This window comes from Dermacentor variabilis, chromosome 2 (assembly GCF_050947875.1).
Source record: "Dermacentor variabilis isolate Ectoservices chromosome 2, ASM5094787v1, whole genome shotgun sequence".
NCBI lineage: Eukaryota > Metazoa > Arthropoda > Arachnida > Ixodida > Ixodidae > Dermacentor > Dermacentor variabilis.
In genome coordinates this window covers 176,316,332-176,338,928 of record NC_134569.1, presented here as the reverse complement: position 1 = coordinate 176,338,928, position 22,597 = coordinate 176,316,332, and the positions used below count along the sequence as shown (strand labels likewise).

The 22,597-nt window shown below is 45.6% G+C and overlaps 1 protein-coding gene across 1 annotated transcript in view; it reads left to right on the top strand.

Moving 5' to 3' along the window:
- The window catches only part of LOC142571083 (male-specific histamine-binding salivary protein-like), a 42,589-nt gene that overhangs the window by 7,173 nt on the left and 12,819 nt on the right, over positions 1–22,597 (top strand). Inside the window, exon 2 of the mRNA XM_075679376.1 lies at positions 12,814–12,975. Coding sequence (XP_075535491.1) covers positions 12,844–12,975 — 132 coding nt within the window. The 5' untranslated portion in view covers positions 12,814–12,843. The remainder of the gene's footprint in view (positions 1–12,813; positions 12,976–22,597) is intronic.

The following is a 22,597-nucleotide window of genomic DNA, read 5'->3' as shown; positions in this document are numbered from 1 at the left end:
CATGAAATCCTGCAATACCCCTTAAACACATAAGCAAGATGACTATCGCCCGTTACCTCGTCTGTTTTTCCCTAATTGTATAGCACTTTTCGTGCAAAATTGGCAACTGGAAATAAAAATCGCAAGGATTTGAGAAATTAAGCGATCTACTGAGGGAGAGAGCCAAGGCAACAACCAAACTGCAAGGAAAAGCGAAAAATAAAAAAAGTTAACCGTTGTTTATGAGAATATTTATGGATCAACATCTTTTTATTTAAAAAGGAAGTAGAGAAAACGCTGCTGGAAGTGGGGAACAATTACTTGCTTTGAATGACGCTTCTACAGTTATCGGTCGAACCGCCTCACGTAGCCACTTCTCTGCTGTGCTTTTTGGGTGTTTTTCTAACCTTTCGCGGTGAGCGCAGTACATCTAGAATCGCAGAGTCCTGCGCTCTACGCGGTTGTGTGGGACTGGCAGCCGCACAGCATTACGCAATTCGCGGAACTGTCAAAACTGATCAACTAGGCGAAAATAACTGATATTCGAAACTATAACATGATAAAGACTGAAGAAGCTGTAAAAAATGAACGCAGCCTGAAATCAGTAAAAAAGAAACCTGGCTTGGGACAAACCATGATGTATACACTAAAAGATGATGTCATCAGCAATCTCGAAGATATAGTAAAAGCAGCGGAAAAATTCTAAGCTGACCTGTATACAGTACTCAGGGGAGTCACGATACCTCACTTAGAAACAGTAATGAACAGGATACAGAAACTCTCCTATAACTAGCGATGAGGTCAGAAGGGCCCTGCAAGAAATGAAACGGTGAAGAGCGCGGGAGGAGAAGATGGAATAACAGTCGATTTAATCAAAGATGGAGGAGACCTAATGCTTGGAAAACTGGCAGCTCTTTATACGAAGTGTCTATCGACTGCAAGGGTCCCAGAAAACTGGAAGAATGCAAACATTATACTAATCAACAAAAAAGGAGACGTTAAAGAATTGAAAAATTATAGGACCATTAGCTTGCTCCCAGTATTATATAAAATATTTACCAAAATAATCTCCAATAGAATAAGGGCAACACTGGATTTTGTCAACCAAGGGAACAGGCTGGCTTCAGGATGAGATACTTTACAATAGATCACATCCACGTCATCACTCAGGTGATCGTGAAATCTGCAGAGTAAATAAGCCTCTCTATGTGGCTTATATAGATTACGCAAATGCATTTGATTCAGTAGAGATACCAGCAGTCATAGAGGCACTACGTAATCAAGGAGTACAGAACGCTTACGTAAAAAGCTTGGAAAATATTGCTACATGCGTGTGGTATTTGTTTGTTTGAACGAGGCGCGTGGGCGCCATCACTCCAGAAAAGAGGAGGAAGAACGAACTGGGCTCGCGGTGTGAATCTAAGCGGTTAGCGCTGCAACCTTTGTTGTAAATATAATCTGTAAATAGCTTCTCGTCTTACTGACTCGTCCTTCGCGTAAGAATATCTACAGAGGTTCTACAGCTACCTTAATTCTACACATGAAAAGCAGGGAGATACCTATAGAGAAAGGGGTCATACAGGGAAACACAATTTCTCCAAAGCTGTTCACAGCGTGCTTAGAAGAATTTAAGCTATTAAACTGGGAAGGCTTAGGAGTAAAGATCGACGGCAAATATCTCAGCAACCTTCGGTTTGCCGATGACATTGTTCTATTCAACAACAATGCAGACGAGTTACAACAAATGATTGGAGACCTTAACTGAGAGAGTGTAAGAGTGGGGTTGAATATTAATATGCAGAAGGTGAAGATATTGATAAATAGTCGGGCAAAGGAACAAGACATCAGAATCGCCAGTCGGCCACTAGAGACTGTGAAGGAGTTCTTTTACCTAGGTCAATTAATCACAGGGAACCCTGATCATGAGAAGGAAATTCACAGAAGAATAAAAATAGGTTGGATCGCATACGGCAGACATTGCCAGCTCCTGACTGGAAGCTTACCATTATTATTGAAAAGTAAGGTGTGCACTCAGTGCATTTTGCCAGTGCTGACATATGGGGCAGAGACTTGAGATCAAGTTAAGAAACGCGCAAAGAGCGATCGAACGAAGATTGCCAGGCATAACGTTTAGAGAGAGAAAGAGAGCGGTTTGGATAAGAGAGCGAACGGGTATAGACGATATTCTAATTGACATCAAGAGGAAAAAATGTAGCTGGGCAGGCCATGTAATGCGCAGATTAGATAAGCGTTGGACCATTAGGGTTACAGAATGGGTACCAAGAGAAGGGAAGCGCAGTAGAAGACGGCAGAAAACTATAAATGGTGCGATGAAATTAGGAAATTCGCGGGTGCTAGTTGAAATCGGTTGGCGGCAGGACAGGGGTAATTGGAGATCCCAGGGAGAGGCCTTCGTCCTGTAGTGGACATAAAACAGGCTGATGATGATGATGATGATGATGATGATGATGATGGAGGTGGTGGGCCCCCCCCCCCGAAAAAAATCCTGGGTACGTGCCTGATTCCAAGGGAAAGGAAGCGTAGCAGGGGGCGGCAGAAAGTTAGGTGGGCGGATGAGATTAAGAAGTTTGCAGGGACAACATGGTCACAATTAGTACACGACCGGGGTAGTTGGAGAAGTATGGGAGAGGCCTTTGCCCTGCAGTGGGCGTAACCAGGATGATGATGATGATGATGATGATGATGATGATGATGCCTTTTTGCCATTAGCCCTCGGTTACTGGGCAAAATTTTCGGGCTGCACGCACTTCACCTGCCCCTCACGCGACGTCACAAAACCGCAAAAACTTACCTCGTCAAAGTGACGCGTACGCGTTAAAGCGGCATTATTATACCGAAGAAACTGAATTTTTTACTGAATATCCGCAGGCTGCCCCGTTCCGAAAAGAATAAAAGATTGTTGCCGCCGATCGCTCCGGCACTGGCTACTCTCTTCTGCCGGAGAGCATGGGTTTATTTGCGTGTAATAAAACATTTTCCGTGGCCGTGTAACGTTTTCGAAAACTTTCGGTACGTTTACGACCTCGTTCTGCCAACTCTTCTTTGCTGAGGCTCCATTTTAGCGTCACTCTTAAGCTTCCGTTGCATCCTGCCGCGATTGTCGACGAGCCACCGCAAGCTAAGTAAAAGAAAGCGGACCAATCGCAGGCGCCGGCACCACCCTCTTCATCCGGTTATCAATATTCAGTGCAGTGGCTCTGCCTCATCGAATCCCTCTCCACTTGAGCACGCTCCATGCCTTTTTGAGCCAATTAGATGAGACAAGCAGCTCAGTGCAGGTAATGTTATTCGCTTTTGAAGCAAAGAAAAGTGACCTCCTATGAACGAGGGGAGCATTTGATTGGTTCGTTGTGACACGCCTGCCGGTTACCACCCGATGCTTGCGTGGGCGGTTACGCAAACGAGACGTCAGGAAATTGTAATAAAAACATGGTGGTGGTGGTGAAAAACGTTTATTTGCTCTAGTTACATATGGAGTTAGCGGTTCGTCAGATGGCTTCTTCCATCTTGATTTGCAGGGTTGGTACCCCTAGTCCAGGGCCCCACTGAGGGTAGCTGCCGTGCGAGCACGCCTTACTAGCCCTTGCTGGACTTTCAGGATGTCGCTGGAAAGCATCCTCTCCCACTGTTCCGCATTCGGGTTTTCTATTATGGTTATTGCTTTTGCTTTTTGGCAGGCCCACGTGATATGATATAGCGTGGGCTTGTCCCCGCACCAGGGGCATGTGTTCTCATATTGGGTAGGGTAAATTTTGTTTAGAATGTATAAGTTCGGGTATGTGCCCGTTTGTAGTTGCCGCCAGATTACGGCTTCTTCTCTGTTGAGTTGTTTGTCTGGTGCCGTGTATCTCATTCTGGCGCCCCTGAAGTAGTTTAGCGTGTCAGCGTATGTTTGGCCTACCGGTTCTGGGTCCTCTATGGCGGCAGTGTTCTTGGACGCCCGGTGTGTTGCGTACCCTCGAGCTATCCTATCTGCCTCCAGATTTCCCTCGACACTCGTGTGTCCCGGTATCCAAACTATCGCGTGTTTGCTTTGCTTGTCTGTGGGTCGGCCGTTAGAGCGGAGAATGTTCAGCGCTTTGCGGCTGATCCTGCCATTCATGTAATTCCGGCATGCTGTTTGCGAGTCTGTTAGAATCGTTAGGGATTTGCCTAGTCGATAGCCCTCCACTGCCGCTAGAGCTACGGCCGCTTCCTCGGCTTCAACTACCGTGCAGTTCCGTATTGACGCGCTGGTGATTTCCCTGAGGTCCGGGCCAATCACCGTCGCCACGTTATGCTTATTGCCTTCTCCGTTGCCGGCGTATGTTGCGGCGTCAACATACACCGTTTCGTTCCGGAAGGCCAGTGTCCTTTGCACGTACTCTGCCCTCGCCTCCCTGCGTGCCTTGTGCAGGTTCGGGTCCATATTTCTGGGTATTGGTGCTACCCTGATGGTACTGCGGTACTCGTCTGGGATCGTCATGTTATCTTGCACTTCTCGTAGGGTTGATTCGCCGCCGTACCTGACTAGAAGTCTTCTGCCGGTTTCAGTTTGCTGTAGTCTTTGGAATTGTGCGATCCTTTGGGCTTCTTGCAGTTCCTCAAAGCTGTTGTGCAGCCCTAGGGCTAGCAGCTTCTCGGTCGACGCTGTTTGGGGTATTTGAAGCGCCGTCTTGAGTGCTTTCCTTAGGATGGTATCGATTTGCTGGATTTCGCTTTTGATACAGTTGTAGTACGGTAGGCTGTACACCACTCTGCTGACTACTAGGCTTTTTATCAGCTTGAGTGTATCTGCCTCCTTCATGCCATATCTTCTTTTCGACACCCGGTTTATCATTCTGGCGACTTGGTTGACTGCAGTCTTGGTTAGTGCCAGGGCGTATGTGCAACGCTGGTTTGTTTGAACCCACATCCCCAGTATTCTGCATTGCGTCACTTCCGGGATCTGGTGTCCCTCCAGGTAGATTTTCAGGGGCTCGGCCTCGTCGCTGGCCTTGCGTCTCCGGCGTACTCTCAGGAGCTCAGATTTCTCCGTTGAGCATGCGAGTCCTCTTGCCCTGACATATGTTTCTACGCATGCTGCGGCCTCTTGCAACTTGAGTTCTTGGTATCCTAACGGAGCTCTTTGCGCCCAGATGGTTATATCGTCGGCGTACATCGCATGACGTATACCCCCAATTTCCTCTAATTGTTTGGCCAGTCCTATCATTGCCACGTTGAACAGGATGGGCGAGATAACTGACCCTTGCGGTGTGCCTTTGTTTGGAGCGCTGAACTTGTCTGATCTTAGCTCTCCTAGCCCGATGGTCGCTGTTCTGCCCGACAGGAATGCTTTGACATAGCCGTGTGTCTTTCTGCCGCAGTTCAGGTTGTCTAGGCCCGTTAGTATGGCTTCGTGACTGACATTGTCAAAGGCGCCTTTGATGTCGAGTGCCATGATGATATTTTCTCCGTAGCGTGGGATTTCGCTGAGTATTTCTTCCTTTATCTGCAGCAGCACGTCTTGAGTCGACAGCTTGGCTCTGAAGCCGAACATGCTGTGCGGGTATAATTCGTTATCGTCCATGTAGTCTTGAAGTCTCTTCGTAACCACTCTCTCGTATATCTTGCCCAAGCATGATGTGAGAGAGATTGGTCTGAGGTTCTCCACTTGGAGTTTCTTTCCTGGCTTTGGAATCATGATGATTTCAGCGTGTTTCCATTCTTCTGGAACTGTTTCCGCTCCCCAGTGTTTGTTGAGGTAGTCGGTTAATTTTACGACTAACTCGTCACTGAGGTTGCGGATAAGTGCGTTGTTAATTTTGTCCGCACCCGCTGCCGTGTTTCTTGTTGCTCTTCTTATTGCCGCATAAACTTCTTCCTTACTTATGGGCCTGTGCAATGCTTCGTTTTCTTGCCCTTTATATCTTTCTGTGTAAGCGGCCGGGTAGCAGTCGCTAAAGCATTTCTTGCGTACTTTTTCTAACAGTTCTTCATTCGTCCCTTCATACTGGTGAACCAGTCGATGGATGGCTTTGTTATTCTCTGACGTGGTTTTGGTCGGGTCTAGTAGGGTTTTGAGTATGCTCCACGTCTTTGCTGTATTCAGGGTCCCGTTCAGTGAATTGCTGAACTGCTGCCAGTTTTGTCTCGCAAGCTGCTCCGCATACTCCTCCGCTTTCCTTGTGATCTCTGCTATTTTTATTTTGAGCTTTCTGTTAAATTTCTGCCTCTTCCACCTCTTCGTGAGTCCCTTTCTTGCTTCCCACAGTCTGAGTAGCCTAGAGTCCACGTCCGGTGTTTGCTGCGTGCGTTCTACTTCTTTCGTGAACTTCCTTACTTGTTCTTTGAGTTGTTCTCCCCATTCGGATATCGACTGGATTTCCCCTCTTGTCGTGTCGCTGTCCGACTCTCTGAAGGCTCTCCAATCCGTGATGCTGGCTTTGCCTATTTGCCGTCTGATTTTATCTGATGTCGTGATTTGTGTTCTTATTATATAGTGGTCGCTTCCTAGGTTTTCCATTAGGTTTTCCCACTCTGCTTGTTTTGTTCGCAAAACGAAGGTGAGGTCTGGGCAGGTATCTTCGGTTACGCTGTTCCCGGTTCTTCTCGGGGTTTCGGCGTCGGTGATTAGCTCGCACCCCGTGTTATCTGCCGCGTCGGCTACTGTCCTACCTTTTATTTCTGATGTCTTGTACCCCCAATTTTCCTCTCTGGCGTTGAAGTCGCCTAATATAACCAGCGCATTTCCTTTTGCGATTTTGTTTGCTCCTCGAAATAGCTCTTCAAATTTGGCCTTCTTTTGCTTAGGAGGACTATATACATTGACTATGAATATGCTTCCTCCTGCCCTTTTCTTTTTCGGAATTATTTCGACTATGACATGTTCTACGTCCGTGTCAGCTATCCTGTCGTGGTGTATGGCCGTGAGGCTTTTGCTAACTAGGGTCGCTGTCCTTTTCCGTTCTTCGTCCGTATTTTCGTAGCACGTGTAGCCTTGTAATTTTGGTTCTACGTTTGTTTCTTGTAGCGCAATTATGTCCGGAGGTATTAATCGCTTGTTAATGTATTGTTGTAGTAGTCCTTGTTTTCTTTTGTAACCTCTACAGTTCCACTGCCATATTTCTAGTTTTTCTTCGTTTTTCTCTCTTTTCGCTCGACTATCCATTATGATGCAGGGTACGGAAATCCGCACCATGCGCAAACAGAAAATTACGGAGGGAGCCAAAGACAAATTTAATCAGAGACGCCCAATGCTAGAAAACTACAGTACGAGAGACGACTCCGTAATAAAAACATATTGGAATAGTTTTACGTTATACGACACCAGGATTCTTTGTTAGAGTACAGCTATCAGGCGCCTGTTCCTGGGTTGGGCGTCGGCGCTCCTCGGCGTAACCACGCGAACGCGCTCATGCGACTGCTCTCGCATTCGTCGTCTTCTTCCACAACTGCCTCCGATGCCGCTCATCATGCCAGCGTTTACATATTGGCCCTATCTCTGCGAAGGCGCTGTCTGCACTGGCCCACTGCCAGTCGGTGCGGTGAGTTCTAGGTAAAAGTGTATGGTTCAATATATCGCCAAATGAAAACGCGTATCTAGCTGCGCTCAAATATCGCATTAGGGAGTATCTCAATCATCAAACACTTTCCTTTTTTCTTTTAAAATGAAGCAATGCGCATAAAGTTAACTCTGTGTCATTGGGAACAACGTTAAGAAGTCCGTATTATTTGGTGGGTTGAATGAGCTATAGTCACAATTACCTCACTAAGTTGTGAATGAATAGGCTTATGCCAAATATGACAGTAAAAATATTGGGAGAACATTTGAATTGTTTACGCTGCACAAACTTCAGGCCAGATGTTTCTTTCACTTTCAAAGATTCCGCGAAAACAAGATACCTTGCGGTTTAGGGAGTACATGTTAGAGCCAATGGGGAAGCAGCGCTCGCTCCGTTCTTTCCTGTTTCCGCCTACTAAGTCTCTATCCTTACGTCACGATAATATTTACCGCCTGGACTAGAACCAATTCGCCCATCTACAAATTCTACTGCAGTACCTTGCAGTTATAGTCGTACCTCGTTCAACTCTCATGGCAAGCGAGGAGATGAATTCGTTGTCAGGATTCGTGGCTTGTATTGTCCTTCCTTTTACGTGCTTTCCCACGACCGAGCACCATTTACGCTAGGTTGTTCTTTTTTTCTGTTTTTTTTAAATCAGAATTGCAATTTTTAGGCAGCCGTTACAACTGGGCTGAGAAATCCCGTCTGATCTCCTTTGTCGGGGCAGTATTATTTTTTTATGTGAGAACACGCCAGGAAATGTCGACATTTATTTGATGACGCCGTGACACCAGACCATAAATACCCAAGTTCCCTTGGGTATTTACGTGTCCTAGAGAGCCCTGGTAGTAGAACTCCCAGGGTTCTACTAGGACACATAAATACCCAAGAAAGTGGATGGGGAAACGGCGCCGTGGTAGCTCAATTGGTAGAGCAATTGCACGCGAAATGCGAAGATTGTGGGTTCGGTTCCCACCTGCGGCAAGTTGTTTTTTCATCCACTTTAATTTTCATTATTTATTGTTTCTTTCATTCATTTATTAAGCACAAGTAATTTCCCCTATGTTGTCCTTGGTGTCAGTGTTTGTTGGCTCCTTATTATATGACTCATAAAAATCGGGCCCCTCGGTTAATCCCTTTTCTTCTCGTTTATTACCTAACGAGAGTCTCGAATCCGGCAACATTGATGCCTTCAGGTAGCATGTGTGGGTTTATTGACCAGTTGCCTTCACCTAAAAAGGTCACGTTCTTGTGACGCCTGAGGCAGAAAGGACGTTCCACGTCCGCCGCCAAGGTCTGTGAGTGGTGGCGCTGGCTAACACTCCCACGGTTCTACTAGGACACATAAATACCCAAGAAAGTAGATGGGGAAACGGCGCCGTGGTAGCTTCATTGGTAGAGCACACCACGCGAAATTCGAAGGTTGTGGGTTCGGTTCCCACCTGCGGCAAGTTTTTTCACCCACTTTAATTTCCATTTATTTATCGTTTGTTTATTTCATGCATTAAGCACAAGTAATTGCCCCTATGTTGTCGTTGGTGTCAGTGTTTGCTGGCTTCTTATCATATGACTATATATATATATATATATATATATATATATATATAACCTAGACAGACCATGTAATGCGTAGGTCAGATAATAGGGGGAATATTTGAGTCACATAATGAGTTCTCGGGGAAGGGAAGCGTTTTCGAAGACGGCAGAAAATTAGCTGGTATGATGAAATTAGGAACTTTGCAGGCGCAACTTGAAATTAGCTAGCACAGGACAGGGGTAATTGGAGATCGCCGGGAGAGGCCTTCGTCCTGCAATGGCCATATAGAAAGGTTGATTATAGTGATGATCATTTACATATATGTATGCCTAAAAACTGCAAATATGTTATAGTTGATGTGTTGCAAATGTATAGTGCAGTGCGCAATGACAAATTTCAATACGTACTGTGTGTTACAATTTCTACAAGAACATGTTTTAGCGTATTTATTATTAGCAAACGTGGCCAGAATACACGCTCTGTGAATGTGTCCCAGGAGCTGCTCCTCAAACGAAACTGTTTTCTCTCAAAACGTCAGCAGTTGCAGCATGAAATAAAGCAGATAATGGACCATATGAGAGCGACAAGGAACCGTTCTTCGCTTACCATTGAAACTGCGAGAAGCCAAAGTGACTATGCACACAAAAAAAGAAGAAAGAACTGCCCTCTAAGCGCCCACTTTAACTAACACTTTCCATTTGAAATCGCTGACTTCAAGCCTCTGGCATCGACTGGCAGTTCGTCTTGCGTTGTGTGACACCCACAAGATTAGGACCGCCGCTGTGTCGTCTGCGCCGGAAGTCTAACTGCATTGGACATCTTGCTTCACACGTTTTGATTTCAAGAAAGCACCAAAGGAGGCGCCGACGACACCTGTGACCACAATTCTGTTCGCCAACGCGAGAAAAGCATGCAAAAAACAGAGATAATGCCTGGCGATCATGACGTCGTTCCAATTCGCGCAATTGCTTCCGGAACCGGCAGCACACAAACGCACTGACATCGACATTGGCTTCCGTTATTTTTGGGGAGTCCCGCTCCTGAAGACGTGATTTTATTTTTTAAAGGTTTGATTATAAACACAAGGGCACCAGAGAAGGACAGGAAAGAGGACAGAACGCTGAATTCCGCCAATTTATTGAAATTTTAAAAAGAATTGCTATAAGGGGTGTTGTTTTTCGGTGAAAAATTTATACAAGTTGCATGTGGCGGAGCACAATTTTAAACCTTGATCTTGATGATTCGATGAGGCGGCCATCACTGATAGGAGAAATGAAAGCGCTACATTGCATAATTAACATAATTACGCTAGTACACTTTAAGTTAGCTGTATTATGACCTATATTGAAATCTGCGAAATATAGAAGGCGAGTTCGCAAGGCGTGTCTACTTGGAACGAATTCTATGGACCGCACTAGTTTAGAGATATTAATTTTCAATGTGTCCGATGAAACTCATAAGTGTCCCAGTTTCTTTTGTGCATCAGTGCTTAAAGCAGCGTTTTCTTGAAAGGGGCAACTGGAGCACCAATTCATTTCGTCGGACACAATATCTCGAAACTGGTGTAGTTTCGCCAGTTTAGAAATTTGGTTCCAAGTATATACGCCTTGTCAACTCACCAGCTATAATTCGTAGATTGAAATATGTGCCGTAGAATAATTAGATGAAGAGTTAGGATAATCGCGCTTATACTTTATTTAAGCATATTTATTTCTCTTTTTCCTCATGATGATGATTATTCCTAGAAGTAATGGCCGCATCATCGAGTAACCTAGAACAAAGGTTAGAACTGTGCTATCTGCCGCAGCTAATTTTTAAAAGCTCTGAATCCTTCTAAAGAAGCCCACAGAATCACAGACGCACAACAGCCATGCGCAGAACGCAAGGGGAAAAAAAACTACAAAATTATTCAACGCTGTGATAGCTCGAAGTATCTCATCTCTTTCTCAAACATCTGACCGAACGCATGTACAATTTAGACAGCGCAAAACAGCGATGGTTTTCTGCCCACTGCAGCAAGTGTGGACGCATCCCAAGATTCACAGCGTGTAGCATAATCGCAAAACGCCGAGGTCATGACAAGCTCTATATGATATATAATTGAAGCGGAAAATTGCATGTAGATAGGATGACAGCGTCGTACCCCCTCTGCCGCTCTCAAGGACAAGAGTTTCCTGGAGCTATCATCACAACGTGGAATATTTCTGCGTTTTTGTCCTATGCTTTCTGCGCATGGCTGTCGTGCTTCTGTAACTATATATATATATGTGTGATATTCAAAAGACACAAAAAAAAACGAATGTTATGGCTTACGTTTTCAATGCCATTTCGGCCGGAGGACCCGCCTTCGTCACTCGCCAGTGAACACATATGCCATAACGATGGTCTGTTTCTTTTAAATGTCCTGCCTTCCGGTCTAGCGTGATACCCTTCAATCTTGTATGCATATATATATATATATAATGTGTGTGTATGTGTGTGTGTGTGTGTGTGTGTGTGTGTGTGTGTGTGTTACATGTGACCGACAGCATGTGCAATTTAGACCGCGCAAAACAGGGATGGCTTTCTGCGCAGTGCAGCACATGTCGATGCAGCCCATGATTCACTGAGTAGTATAATCGCAGAATACCGAGGTCGTGCAACGCTCTATATAATTGAAGCGGAAAATTGCATGTTCACAGGAAGACTGCGTCGTACCCCCTCTGCCGCTCTCAAGGACAAGAGTGTCCTCGAGCTACCGTCACAACGTTAAATATTTCTATGATTTTGTCCTATGCGTTCAGCGCATGGCTGTTGTGCTTCTGCGACTATATATATATATATATATATATATATATATATATACATTATTTCAGACAAAGAAAAAGCTTACGTTATGGCTTCTGTTATCAATGACGTTTCGGCCGGAGGACCCGCCTTCGTCATTCGTCAGTGAAAACGTATACCATACCGTTCCTCTGTCTTTTTTTGAATGTTATACCTTCAGGTCTGGCGCGAAACTCTTCGGTCTTGTACGCATATATATATATATATATATATATATATATATATATATATATATATATATATATATATATATATATGCATTCTAAAACTTTGTTGTAAGCCAACGTTCTGTTTCTCTTGTGTCGCCTCTGGTGTCCTTGAGCTGTTACTCGGAACTTGAAAGAATCTTTTACATACAAACAGCGCCGGCTTGCTGTGGAACGAGTACCATTTAACAGGTAAAGCATAATTAAATATTGAAACCTGGAAGTAACGGCCCCTTTGAATTGTATCACCATCTACGCTGTAAAGCGGTGGAAGATTTCCTAATCGGCAGTGATAACTTGTGTGAAGAGTATGTCGGCACACAAAAAACAATTTACAACTGTCGAAATATTTTTCAAATAAAAGCAGCAGAGTCTAGCGTTCAGTGTCTTTTTATATTTGCTTTCGTGGTTAGGAAGTCCAAGTCGACAGATATGCAGGATAAGGGAAAGAAAGGGGAAGGTTTTTCGATTTAGGATTCTAAAGAAACACCTTGGCTATGATAGAGCCTGTACGGCAGGGCTAAAGGCTTACTTTTGCCACCTAGAAGCCGTTGAAGCATATTAATATTCAAGTACGCCAGTTATCGCATGCTGCGAAAATCACAGGGCGAATATTGTGTTGAGGTAAAGCGGCGCGTGGATGTTGCAGTCGTGTGAAAAATTGTCTTTGATTTGGAGACCACTTGATCCCCTGTACTTCTTTTATTTCTTATTCGTGCAGATATTTATTTGACGCAGACCTGTTGCTAACATGACATCGTTACCGAGGAGCGTTGGGAACAGCATAACACGAGCTCTGTTCATAACGATGGCTTTTGCCCTGAGCCGAGCAGAGCTTCCCGAGCGCAGACCGGATTTATCACCCCATCAAGATGCTTGGAAGGTAAGGGAAATTCTTTTGAATGTTGCGCGTATTTATGAGTATGGACATCAGCATAGTAAAATTACAGAGTATAGACGTTTCTGTTTGTATTTATTTAACTTTTTTATGGGCGCAACCATGGGATGGATGGATGGATATTATGAGCGTCCCCCTTGGAACGGGGCGGTGGGTTGCGCCACCAAGCTTTTGCTACTATACTGCGTAATATCCCACCTTGGTTAAACAATGAAAACAGAAAAAAAAAACACTATGAACTATCACGCCCAAATTTTCTGATCCCCTATTGCGAACTGTGCTTTTGTAGGTCTCCGTCTTTTGTCGTTTCCCTACTTTTCTTCCACCAATCCTGCAGTCGCCTCTTACTAATGTCTATTGCGGACTTGTTTGCTTTACCACTGCTCCCTCTGAACCCAAGGGCTTCAAGGAGGCCAGTGGTGCCTAAATCGACCGCTGGGCAGACGTCTTGACATTCTGATAAAACATGCTCCGTAGTTTCCCTAGCTTTACCACAGCAAGCACATGCTTCTTCCTTCTTATATCTCGCTTTATAGGTGCGTGTTCTAGGGCATCCCGATCTCGCTTCGAAAAGTAATTAGCTTCCCTTTGAGTTATCATAAATGGTTTCTTTCCTGATTTCGTTTTTTCCTCTTAAGTAGTTACTCATGGCAGGTTTCTTGTCCATTGCTGCCACCCATGAGATTAATTCAGCCTCTCTGACTTTCCGCTTGACCTTCTTTGTTGCTGTGTTGTCCACCCTATAGGAAGCATACTTGCTAGTAAGCTTCCTAGTTCTTTTCCTCCACTGTGAATCAATGTTTTTCCTGTACAGATACCTGAACACTCTCCCAGCCCATTTATTTTCTTCCATATTCCTCAGCCGTTCTTCATACTCAATTTTACTGCGAGCTTCCCTCACTTCAAAACTAGTCCAGCCCATATCACCCTGCACAGGTTCATTTGTAGTCTTCCCGTGAGCGCCCAATGCAAGGCGACCCACTGACCTTTGGTTCCCGTCGAGTCCTGATTGTACCCATGATTTATAGCAAACAACCGCATTTCCAAAAGTAGGTCCTGGAACCATTACAGCTTTCCACATACCTCGGAGAACCTCGTACCTATTGCATCCCCATAGCGCTCTGTGCTTCATTATGGCTGCATTCTCTTCCCCTTTACTGTTATCGTTTTTTCCTGTGTTTCCATATATCCATTCCCTTCGTTTATCCATATACCAAGGTATTTATATTCTGTTACGCGAGGTATTTCTTGGCCCTGTATCTCCACTGTCTGTTCACTGTTTTCATTGAATGCCATAACACCTGATTTTATAACACTAAATTTCAAACCTAAATTGTTGCCTTCCTGTCCACAGATATTAGCCAGACGTTGCAAATCACTTTGCTTGTTAGCTAGCAACACAATGTCGTCCGCATAAAAAAAACCTGGGAGTTGCTGCTCTATTACTGTACCCGCCTGTTTCTATGAGAGATTAAAGCCGATATTACTTCCTTCTAGCGCCCTCTCCATCCTCACCATGTACATCATAAACAGCAGCGGGGATAAAGGGCACCCCTGCCTCAGTCCCTTGTTGATATGAACTTTCTCCTCGCTCCTCATCCCTTCCCATTCAACGCAAACGGTATTTTCTAGGTAAATCTCTCTCAAAAGCTGTATACAATCGTTACCTAAGCCTTCCCCTTCCAGAATATCCCACAAAATGTTGCGGTCTACGTTGTCGTAGGCTCCTGCAATGTCTAAAACGACCACATACAATGGTCTGCTTTCTGCTTTTGATATTTCAATACACTGAGTAAGAAGAAACAAGTTATCATCCAAACGCCTACCTATTCTGAAGCCATTCTGAAGCTCTCCCAAAATGCCATTATTCTCTATCCATGCTCGAAGCTTTATTTGATTGCGTATATTGCTAGCCTATATATTACCGACGTAATGGTCAACGGTCTATACGAGTGAATTCTGTCTTTCTCCCCTTACCTTTATAAATGAAATTCATTCTACTTTGTCGCCAACTGTCTGGTATTCGTCTATCTTTTAAAGTTTTTTCCACTGCTTTCACCAGAGCTTCCTTACTTTTTGGTCCTAGTTCATTTATCAGCCTAACGGGAACCTCGTCTACCCCTGCGGATGTGCGCTTAGGAATTTTCTCTTCCGCTTTCTTCCAGTTTAAATTTGTCAGCACCAGCTGCTTTTCCCCTTGGGTCTCTTTCATGCTCTTTTTTTCATCAAGTATAACCTCGTCATTGCCTTGGAAAGATTCGGCTGTTGCTTTGCGGATGTAGTTTATTGCCGCTTCTCCTTCCAGTGTGTTTTCATCTTCGTCTAGGATATGTTGTTGTATTGTTGTTGACTTCCTGCCTAATAATTTTACGTGGTTCCAAAATATTCTAGGCGCGGCCTTCTTTTTCTCACGTGTTTCTGACAACCAACGTTCACTTTCACCTTTTAATTTTGCTTGCAGCAGTATTTGAACCATAGACTTTTTCTCCCGGTATATTACCCATTTACTAGTTACTTAATCCTGGGGCAACTGTGCCTTCTTTGCCTGCCTGTGCTCTCGAGATGCTTTCTGTCGTTCGGCGATCGCTTCTCGTATCTGCTTGTTCCACCAGCTTTTCGGTTTCTTTTTTCCTTTCCAACGAACATGTTGTTTCTCTTGCCGTATTTCTGTCGTTATTGCACTTAGAAGCTCACCATATTCCCACTCTTTACTTGGCCATCTGCCAAGTTATTCCTCAACTCTAGTGACTGTATTTGCTATTTATTCAGCGTTCAAATTTATACTGGCCATTTTGCTCTCCTTGCTCTCTTTCCCAACTACATATCCCATTTTGAATATGATACGTTTATGGTCACTCCCTGTGCTGTTAAACCTTTTTCGTCGATGACCATTTCTCTCAACTTATCATGAATTCCTTCTGTCATCAGACAGTAATCAATGGTCGATTGCCGGTTTCCCACTTCCCACGTGATCTGTCCTTCACACTTAGGCCCTGTATTCACGATCACGAGGTTATGTTGCTCACAAAGGTCCAGCATTGACTTCCCTTTATTGTCGGTATAGCCATCTAAATCCTGTATGTGGGCATTCATGTCACCTAATAGGGCAATTTCAGCACCACTCCCGAAACCCTTAATATCAGCGCTTATGCATTCCACTAACTCTCTATTCTCCTCTGTGCAATTTTTTCCGGTCCACAAATACGTAACGCCCAGCCAAGTTTCTTTCCCACTCATTGTACCTGATAACCAAAGATGCTCTTGACATTGTGAATTTACTCTTTTTCATTTGGCTCCCTAATGGCTGAGCGTTCCGACTCCCCCTCCCTTTCTTTCCGACTTAGTTCTGTTGCACCCTTCCCGAACATAATTCTCAATAACTGGCGGCTCTTCTGAGTCTCTAAGGTGCGTTTCTGTAACCGCATACACCCCTATTTGTTCTCTGTGTAACTGCTCCTATATCTCTGGCCACTTTTCCTTTCTTCTGCCGCCCTGCATGTTTATGTAGCCTTTTGCATGGCGAGCTCTTTTTGTTCTTTACCTCCTTTTTCTATTATCGACGGCGATGCTCTTCTGATGTTCCCATAGGGGACCTTCTTCATTACTATCTACTCTGACTTGCTGAGCGCCCGCGGGCCCCCTAAAAAAGCAACAGCGCGACAACCAAGTCGCCAGCCCACTTCTTGTGCTAACCTGTAATTGAAGTGGATCCCGTCTCGTTTAAAACCACCACAACTTCTCACTTCCCTGTTTACTTCGACAACCTCGAAGCCTTTCTCTCGACTCATTTTCCATATTGCCTTATTAGCAGCCACTACGGCTCTTTGTACGTGACTGTCACGCACAGGCACCTCCGGCACCGTGCACACCACGATCTCCACATGAGGGGATAGCTCACGCAAGTCGTCCACCCTCTTCGCCAAGCGCTGGGCTAGTCCTGGCCCTTTCCTGTTTAGGGCGTCATTTAGCCCACCTGCTACTATGACAACGTTGTGCAGGTGGGCATTTTTCGCGAGCTTTTCTTTTGCTCGCTCCATGACAGAAGCCAGTGTGCGCCCTGGAATTGTCCCTACCGCCACTCTATTGTCGCCTTTCACCCGCTCCACAATTGCTTTTGAGCACCCAGCCAGGTTTGAATCGCCAGCGATAATCACCCTTTCACTTTCTCCTACCTCTCCCTGCTTCCCTTTGTCATTTTCCGCGTGATTTGGACTCGACAAGGGGCATTGTCCCCTCGGCTCCTGCTTTTTCCGCGTAGCGGCCTCAAGGTAGGTGCTGCTCTTTCCAGCTAACCCTTCATCACCCTGCCTGCGTTCGACGTATTTCTCTGACCCTCCCTCGCGTGTCGCGTCGGGCGTGTGCGTTCCATTGTGACGCACATTCTCGTTCACAATGGCGGCCCTGTTCAGCTCTTCCTCGGCTGCTTCAAGTCTTTTTCAACTACCTTCCGTGCCTCACGCTCCCTGATTAGCTCAATTTTGAGCTCTTGCACCTGTTTGAGAAGCTCTTCCTGGAAAGCCTCCTTTTTCTGCAGCCTAGTATCGACATCACATTGTGTGCCGGTTGTTTCGAAGCGCTATCCATTCTCACCCGTCTCCTCATCTGCCTTGAGGAACCCCCCCCCCGCCCCCCCACCCCGTACTGCCTGCTTTACCGGCTTTCTCGCCATGTATTGCACCGCTTTTTGCAAATGCTGCAATACTAAATCAATGCAGAGCACGTGCATCTTAGGAAAAAAACGATACGCACAGGATCCAAATCCTCAAAATGCCGCAAAGCAACTCTCACCACTGTTTCGAAAACAATCAATGTCGCGGAGACCGAAGGTATGACACGCTCTCGCACGAGCTCAACCACGCAGCCACGCTCTCACTTTTCTACCAAACACGCACAGTAAAACCGCTAATTGCTTTTTGTCTTACCACTTCCAAGCTACTATTTAAAGACTACAAACACTCAACGTCCCACCCGGCTGCACGTGTTGGAACACGTGGCACGGAAGGACGCTCTAATCATCCTGCAAAACAAATGTACACGAAGCACACCCGCGCACCCGAAATACGAGAGACAAAAAAAAGGAAAGAAAAGGAAAACCCCCCAATTACTATTTAAATTCAAAAAACCAGCAAATACCAAACAGAAGCAAGCTCAAAGTATGCACAAAAACTTGTGATTTCGTCGTCACCATAGAGCCCCGAAAAGCAAGTCCTTCCGCCACGAAATCCAAATCCGAATTTGGATTTGCACGCCAGCGTTTACAGCGCCACAATGCGCGCGATTCAAGCGTCTGAATGAGGTGAAATGATAAGCCACACGCAGGAGTATGCTACGTTTTTCGTCGTACTTTTGTGGATTTTTTGCCGGTTCTAGCACATTTAATGCCGTTTGACACTATGCGACTTTTGTCGATCAGGAAATACCATATTTACGACACGCGACGGAAATACCAATCTTCGCAGTGCGGCAGCAACGACCGAAAATTTATTTTCTGCGCAGTTTGTTTTCTGCGGCCCTCGGCCCATGTTGCATAGGCAGTGGCACCATCTATGAGCAGCCGGCATGCTGGCTTAGGCGAGCTCTCCGTTTCGCATACTCGGTATACACTCGTTATAGATTCGGTTGCAATCGTGGTGGTTTTCCTCGCGTAAGCGCGGTTTATTTAACATGATGTGGGCGTCTGCAAGCTGGGAAACGGTCCTGTGAGGCCCACTGAAATGATTAATGATGACATGGCCAGAATTTCTGCTGGCGCTGAGGTGGACGAAGCACATAGCGAGATATGTGCGCTCTCGCTTGAACTTACAATCAGCCTAGGAAATCAGTTGTGCGTTTCTAATGATAGGCCTTGCGAACGTGGACTTACTGCAATATTCTCCATATACTTCTATGATTTGGTTCAGCAGCAATTAGCAGTTAAGAAAGATACACAATGACCATAACAACGCGTGTACCGTTTTTTCTTCGGAATAATATTTGCCGTTTATTTTACAAGCGTTGGAAATATTTTCTGAGGATACTTTGCGCAACTACTACATTTGTTCCGCATGTTTTCCTCCCATGGACATAGTAGTTTGGTTTGTAATAACCGCATATCGCAGTGTGAATTACACACTTGTCGAGTAGTCGAGCGGCCGGCTGCGGAATGGCCAAGCTTCCGAACCAGCATTGCCCCTTATGAGTCGGTTTCTTCAGTATAGCGCAAGAGCCGAGCATGCGCCTTGACCATAGGTAGTCTTGTGCCGTTAGCCCATAATTTCTTTTTTGCGTTTTTTTTGTCCGCAATAGATGGCGACCAGACCGGGCTATTCACGTTTCTATACAAGCATCACTGAAGGTGTTTGAACCGCAAGGGGATAAAAAATATTTTTGCTCGGTCTTGCTCGGCTCGGTCTCTCCGACGAAATCACCCATTTAACGGATATTCGGCCCTCGAAAATAGCCGTCGCATGGTTTTTATGTGCTCCCCTTTGGAGATTACTGCATTGCAGGATGAAAAGGCAGTACCGATGCACAAGACCACGCCATCGGCCTCCCACAGAAGGCTAACATACACGTTGCATAGTCGACTTGTAATGCGTGAAAACGATGTCGGTGGATGACGCAAAATTCTATCACGATGGGCCCTGTGAATTTGTTTGCGCTGCAGTGAGTAAGCCGTATAGTAGCACTCTTATATTTCAGTTCCCACACCCAAGCGACCACATAGGAAGCATGTTTTCCAATTTACGCTGGCTATTCACAAATCCCGCTCCTTCTCCTGGAGGGAAAAACCAACACAGCCCAAATAGTTCACGTCATGGCCACGCAGCGTCGCTGATGATGCACGCCGCGTGTTTGCGCAGCCAAGAGAAATTTTCGCACAGTAGTCACCGCTGCACCGAAAGGCTACACGGTGGTCCTGCGACGATCTTGTATAAGCGTTCGTGAAGCCATGAACGGGGCGAGGCGGGGGTGTTTAGTATTGTATTGCGCTCAGTATTGCACTGACGGAAGAAGTACAGAAGGAACGTAAACGAACAGCAAGTGGACGTACGTGGCGTACGCGTACGTTGCGCCACGTAAGCCCAATTTCTGTTCTTTTACATTCATTCTACAGTCCTTCCGTCAATAAAATACTAAGCGCAACGCAATTATGAACCTTGTATAAACTAAAATCACATAAATTGCTCGCGAACAGAGCTAAAACGTTCCCAAATTGGCACAGCGCGCGACGGCAACAGGTTCAAGCGTGGCCGCGGCGGCTCGCATGAACTAGAAAGGAGAAAGTGTTCACGGCACGCCCTTTGCTCCTCGTCTGATGAAAAGGTCTGCATATAACCTTTTTTTTTATTCTAAAACAAGAAAACAAAACATCTGGAGAAGTTGTGGCAAACAAAAGTTCATTTATTTAGTTCAATACATTTAACAAAATACAGAAGTCCATTTACTCAGCATGCAGTATGTGAACAAATATAACAGCCTCATCCTGCTTTCTTTCTGGCCTCCAGTGTATACTTCCTTCGGCATGGACCTGTTTCTATATGGTAGGCAGGCTTCCATAACATTTGTAATGTTTATCACCGACCGTTAGAGAAAGCAATAAAGCTTTGGTTAAGGCTAGTTGGCACATGGTATTTTGAAGGTATTTCTATGAAACTGAACATAAACTTCTCGAATGTACCCGAAGGCTATAATACAGAACTATCCGATTCGCATTCGAAGTTAACTATATATTCATTCCCCTCCGTCTTAGCTTTGACCCGCCGTCGTGGCGTAGTGTCATTGTTGTTGAGCTGCTAAGCCCGCCAGCGCGGGAACGAATCGGGGCCGCGGCGGCCGCAATTTCGACGGGGGCAAAATGCAAAACGCCCGTGTACTTTGCATTGGGTGAACGTTAACAAAGCACAGGTGGTCAAAATTATTCTGGCGTGCCTCGTAATAGTGTCGTGCTTTTGGCACGTAAAGCCCCGGAACCTATTCTCCTCCTCAGCCTTGGTTTCCTAAGGAGGAATGCCCAAAACATTTTTTTTTTCATGTCACCGACGGCAGGCGTTCAAACACGGATAGAAGCACGAACAAACAGAACCAGATAAATGCGGTTTCGACCGAAAGGTTGCACAAAGGCGGAATAAAAGGCAGGCACAACGCTTGTCTACGCATACTCAAGGAAAGGCGTAAGGGTAACCCGCCAATCTTGGACACGTGTGGGCACTCGTGAAACGCAACCGTTTAGCATTACAATAACTCTTTGCGCAAGACGAGCGATAGATGACTTACGCACGCGCCACCTCTGTTAGTGATAAGCCATGCCTCAACCATCAGGCGCACTTTTTCGTTCTTATGCCTGAGCAGAACTCAACTATCTGCAAATCTAGGAGTACGCTTGCAATCGTGACAGTGTAAAAGAAAGTTAGATGGTGTTGCACTGTTGAATGAAAGTTTCTGCTCAGCTAATCGCTGGCTAATGCAGCGCCCTCTATACTCAACATAAAAGTGACCGCAGCTAAAAGCTCCATAAAGCACGTCCACACGGCATTGCGCGAACTTCTTGGTATGGTTTACATACCATTTGTAAAGGCATTCTTGCAGCCCAAGTCGCGTCTCCTTTCTCGGTAAGGTAGCGTATATCTCATCTAATTTATTGATAGCCGTAAACAAAACGTTGACTACGCATCGACCCCTTACTTTCTTAAGTCAATCTGAGAAACAATGAATGTAAGGAATACACAAGAGTTTCTTTTCGCTATCAATGCTTTTGGCAGTCATGTGCGAGCTACAAACATTGTGTAGTTTTCCGCGTGCTTCGAAACAGTGGCTACGGCACCATGAGGAAAAGTTGCGCCTGGGGCGCGTAACCTATGTACAGAAGGTGATGCTCATCTTGTCCAAACACGATTTGGTGTGGGTGGTCTTAAGGCTCATGAAAAAGTTACTCCCACTTTCGCCGGTAAAAAAGAATGGTTGCTTATTTCAAGGAGCGTGCACATATGTGAAAATTTGTTGCCTCTTAGGCTGCCGTTTATAACCATTGGGCTAACTAAGAAAGTAGAAAAAAACGAGTTTTGCATTAGAGACTTGACCTTAGAGTAGAATTTCGCAACCGGCGGCCCTCCGTCCGGATCTCACCCGCGAGGCGGTGTCATGCGGCCTGATCCACACCGCAGGAAGAGAGCTACGGTAAGCATCGCTGCAATAACCTGCGGATTGACATCACCCGAAGTCGTTGGTTCATATTCCTGCCCGACAAGACGACGGAACGCGCTCGCCATTCATTTACTCGAGCAGAGCCAGTGGTCGCCCAAGACGCTGGGCCAGACAGACCATTCGGCGGTCCACCTGAATCGGCGATGGCCCTCCCATCAAGGGAGCGTGACGTTATTGTGTCCAGAAGATGTCAAGGCTGCCCATTTTTTGGCAACGCGGAACGCGGCGACCCGCCCGATTTTAATCAGAAGGCGGCAGCAGTCTAGTTCTTTTGATCCAGCGTCGGTAAAAAAAAGTCGGCTCAAGTTTACATCTCCAAATGACGATCTCTTATTTGTTTGAGACCGCAAACGTTCCTTTAGGTTCCTTTGTGCTCTGTCACGCTGGCCTTCCCGCCGTCGAGTCAAACAGCAGAGTCGCGTCC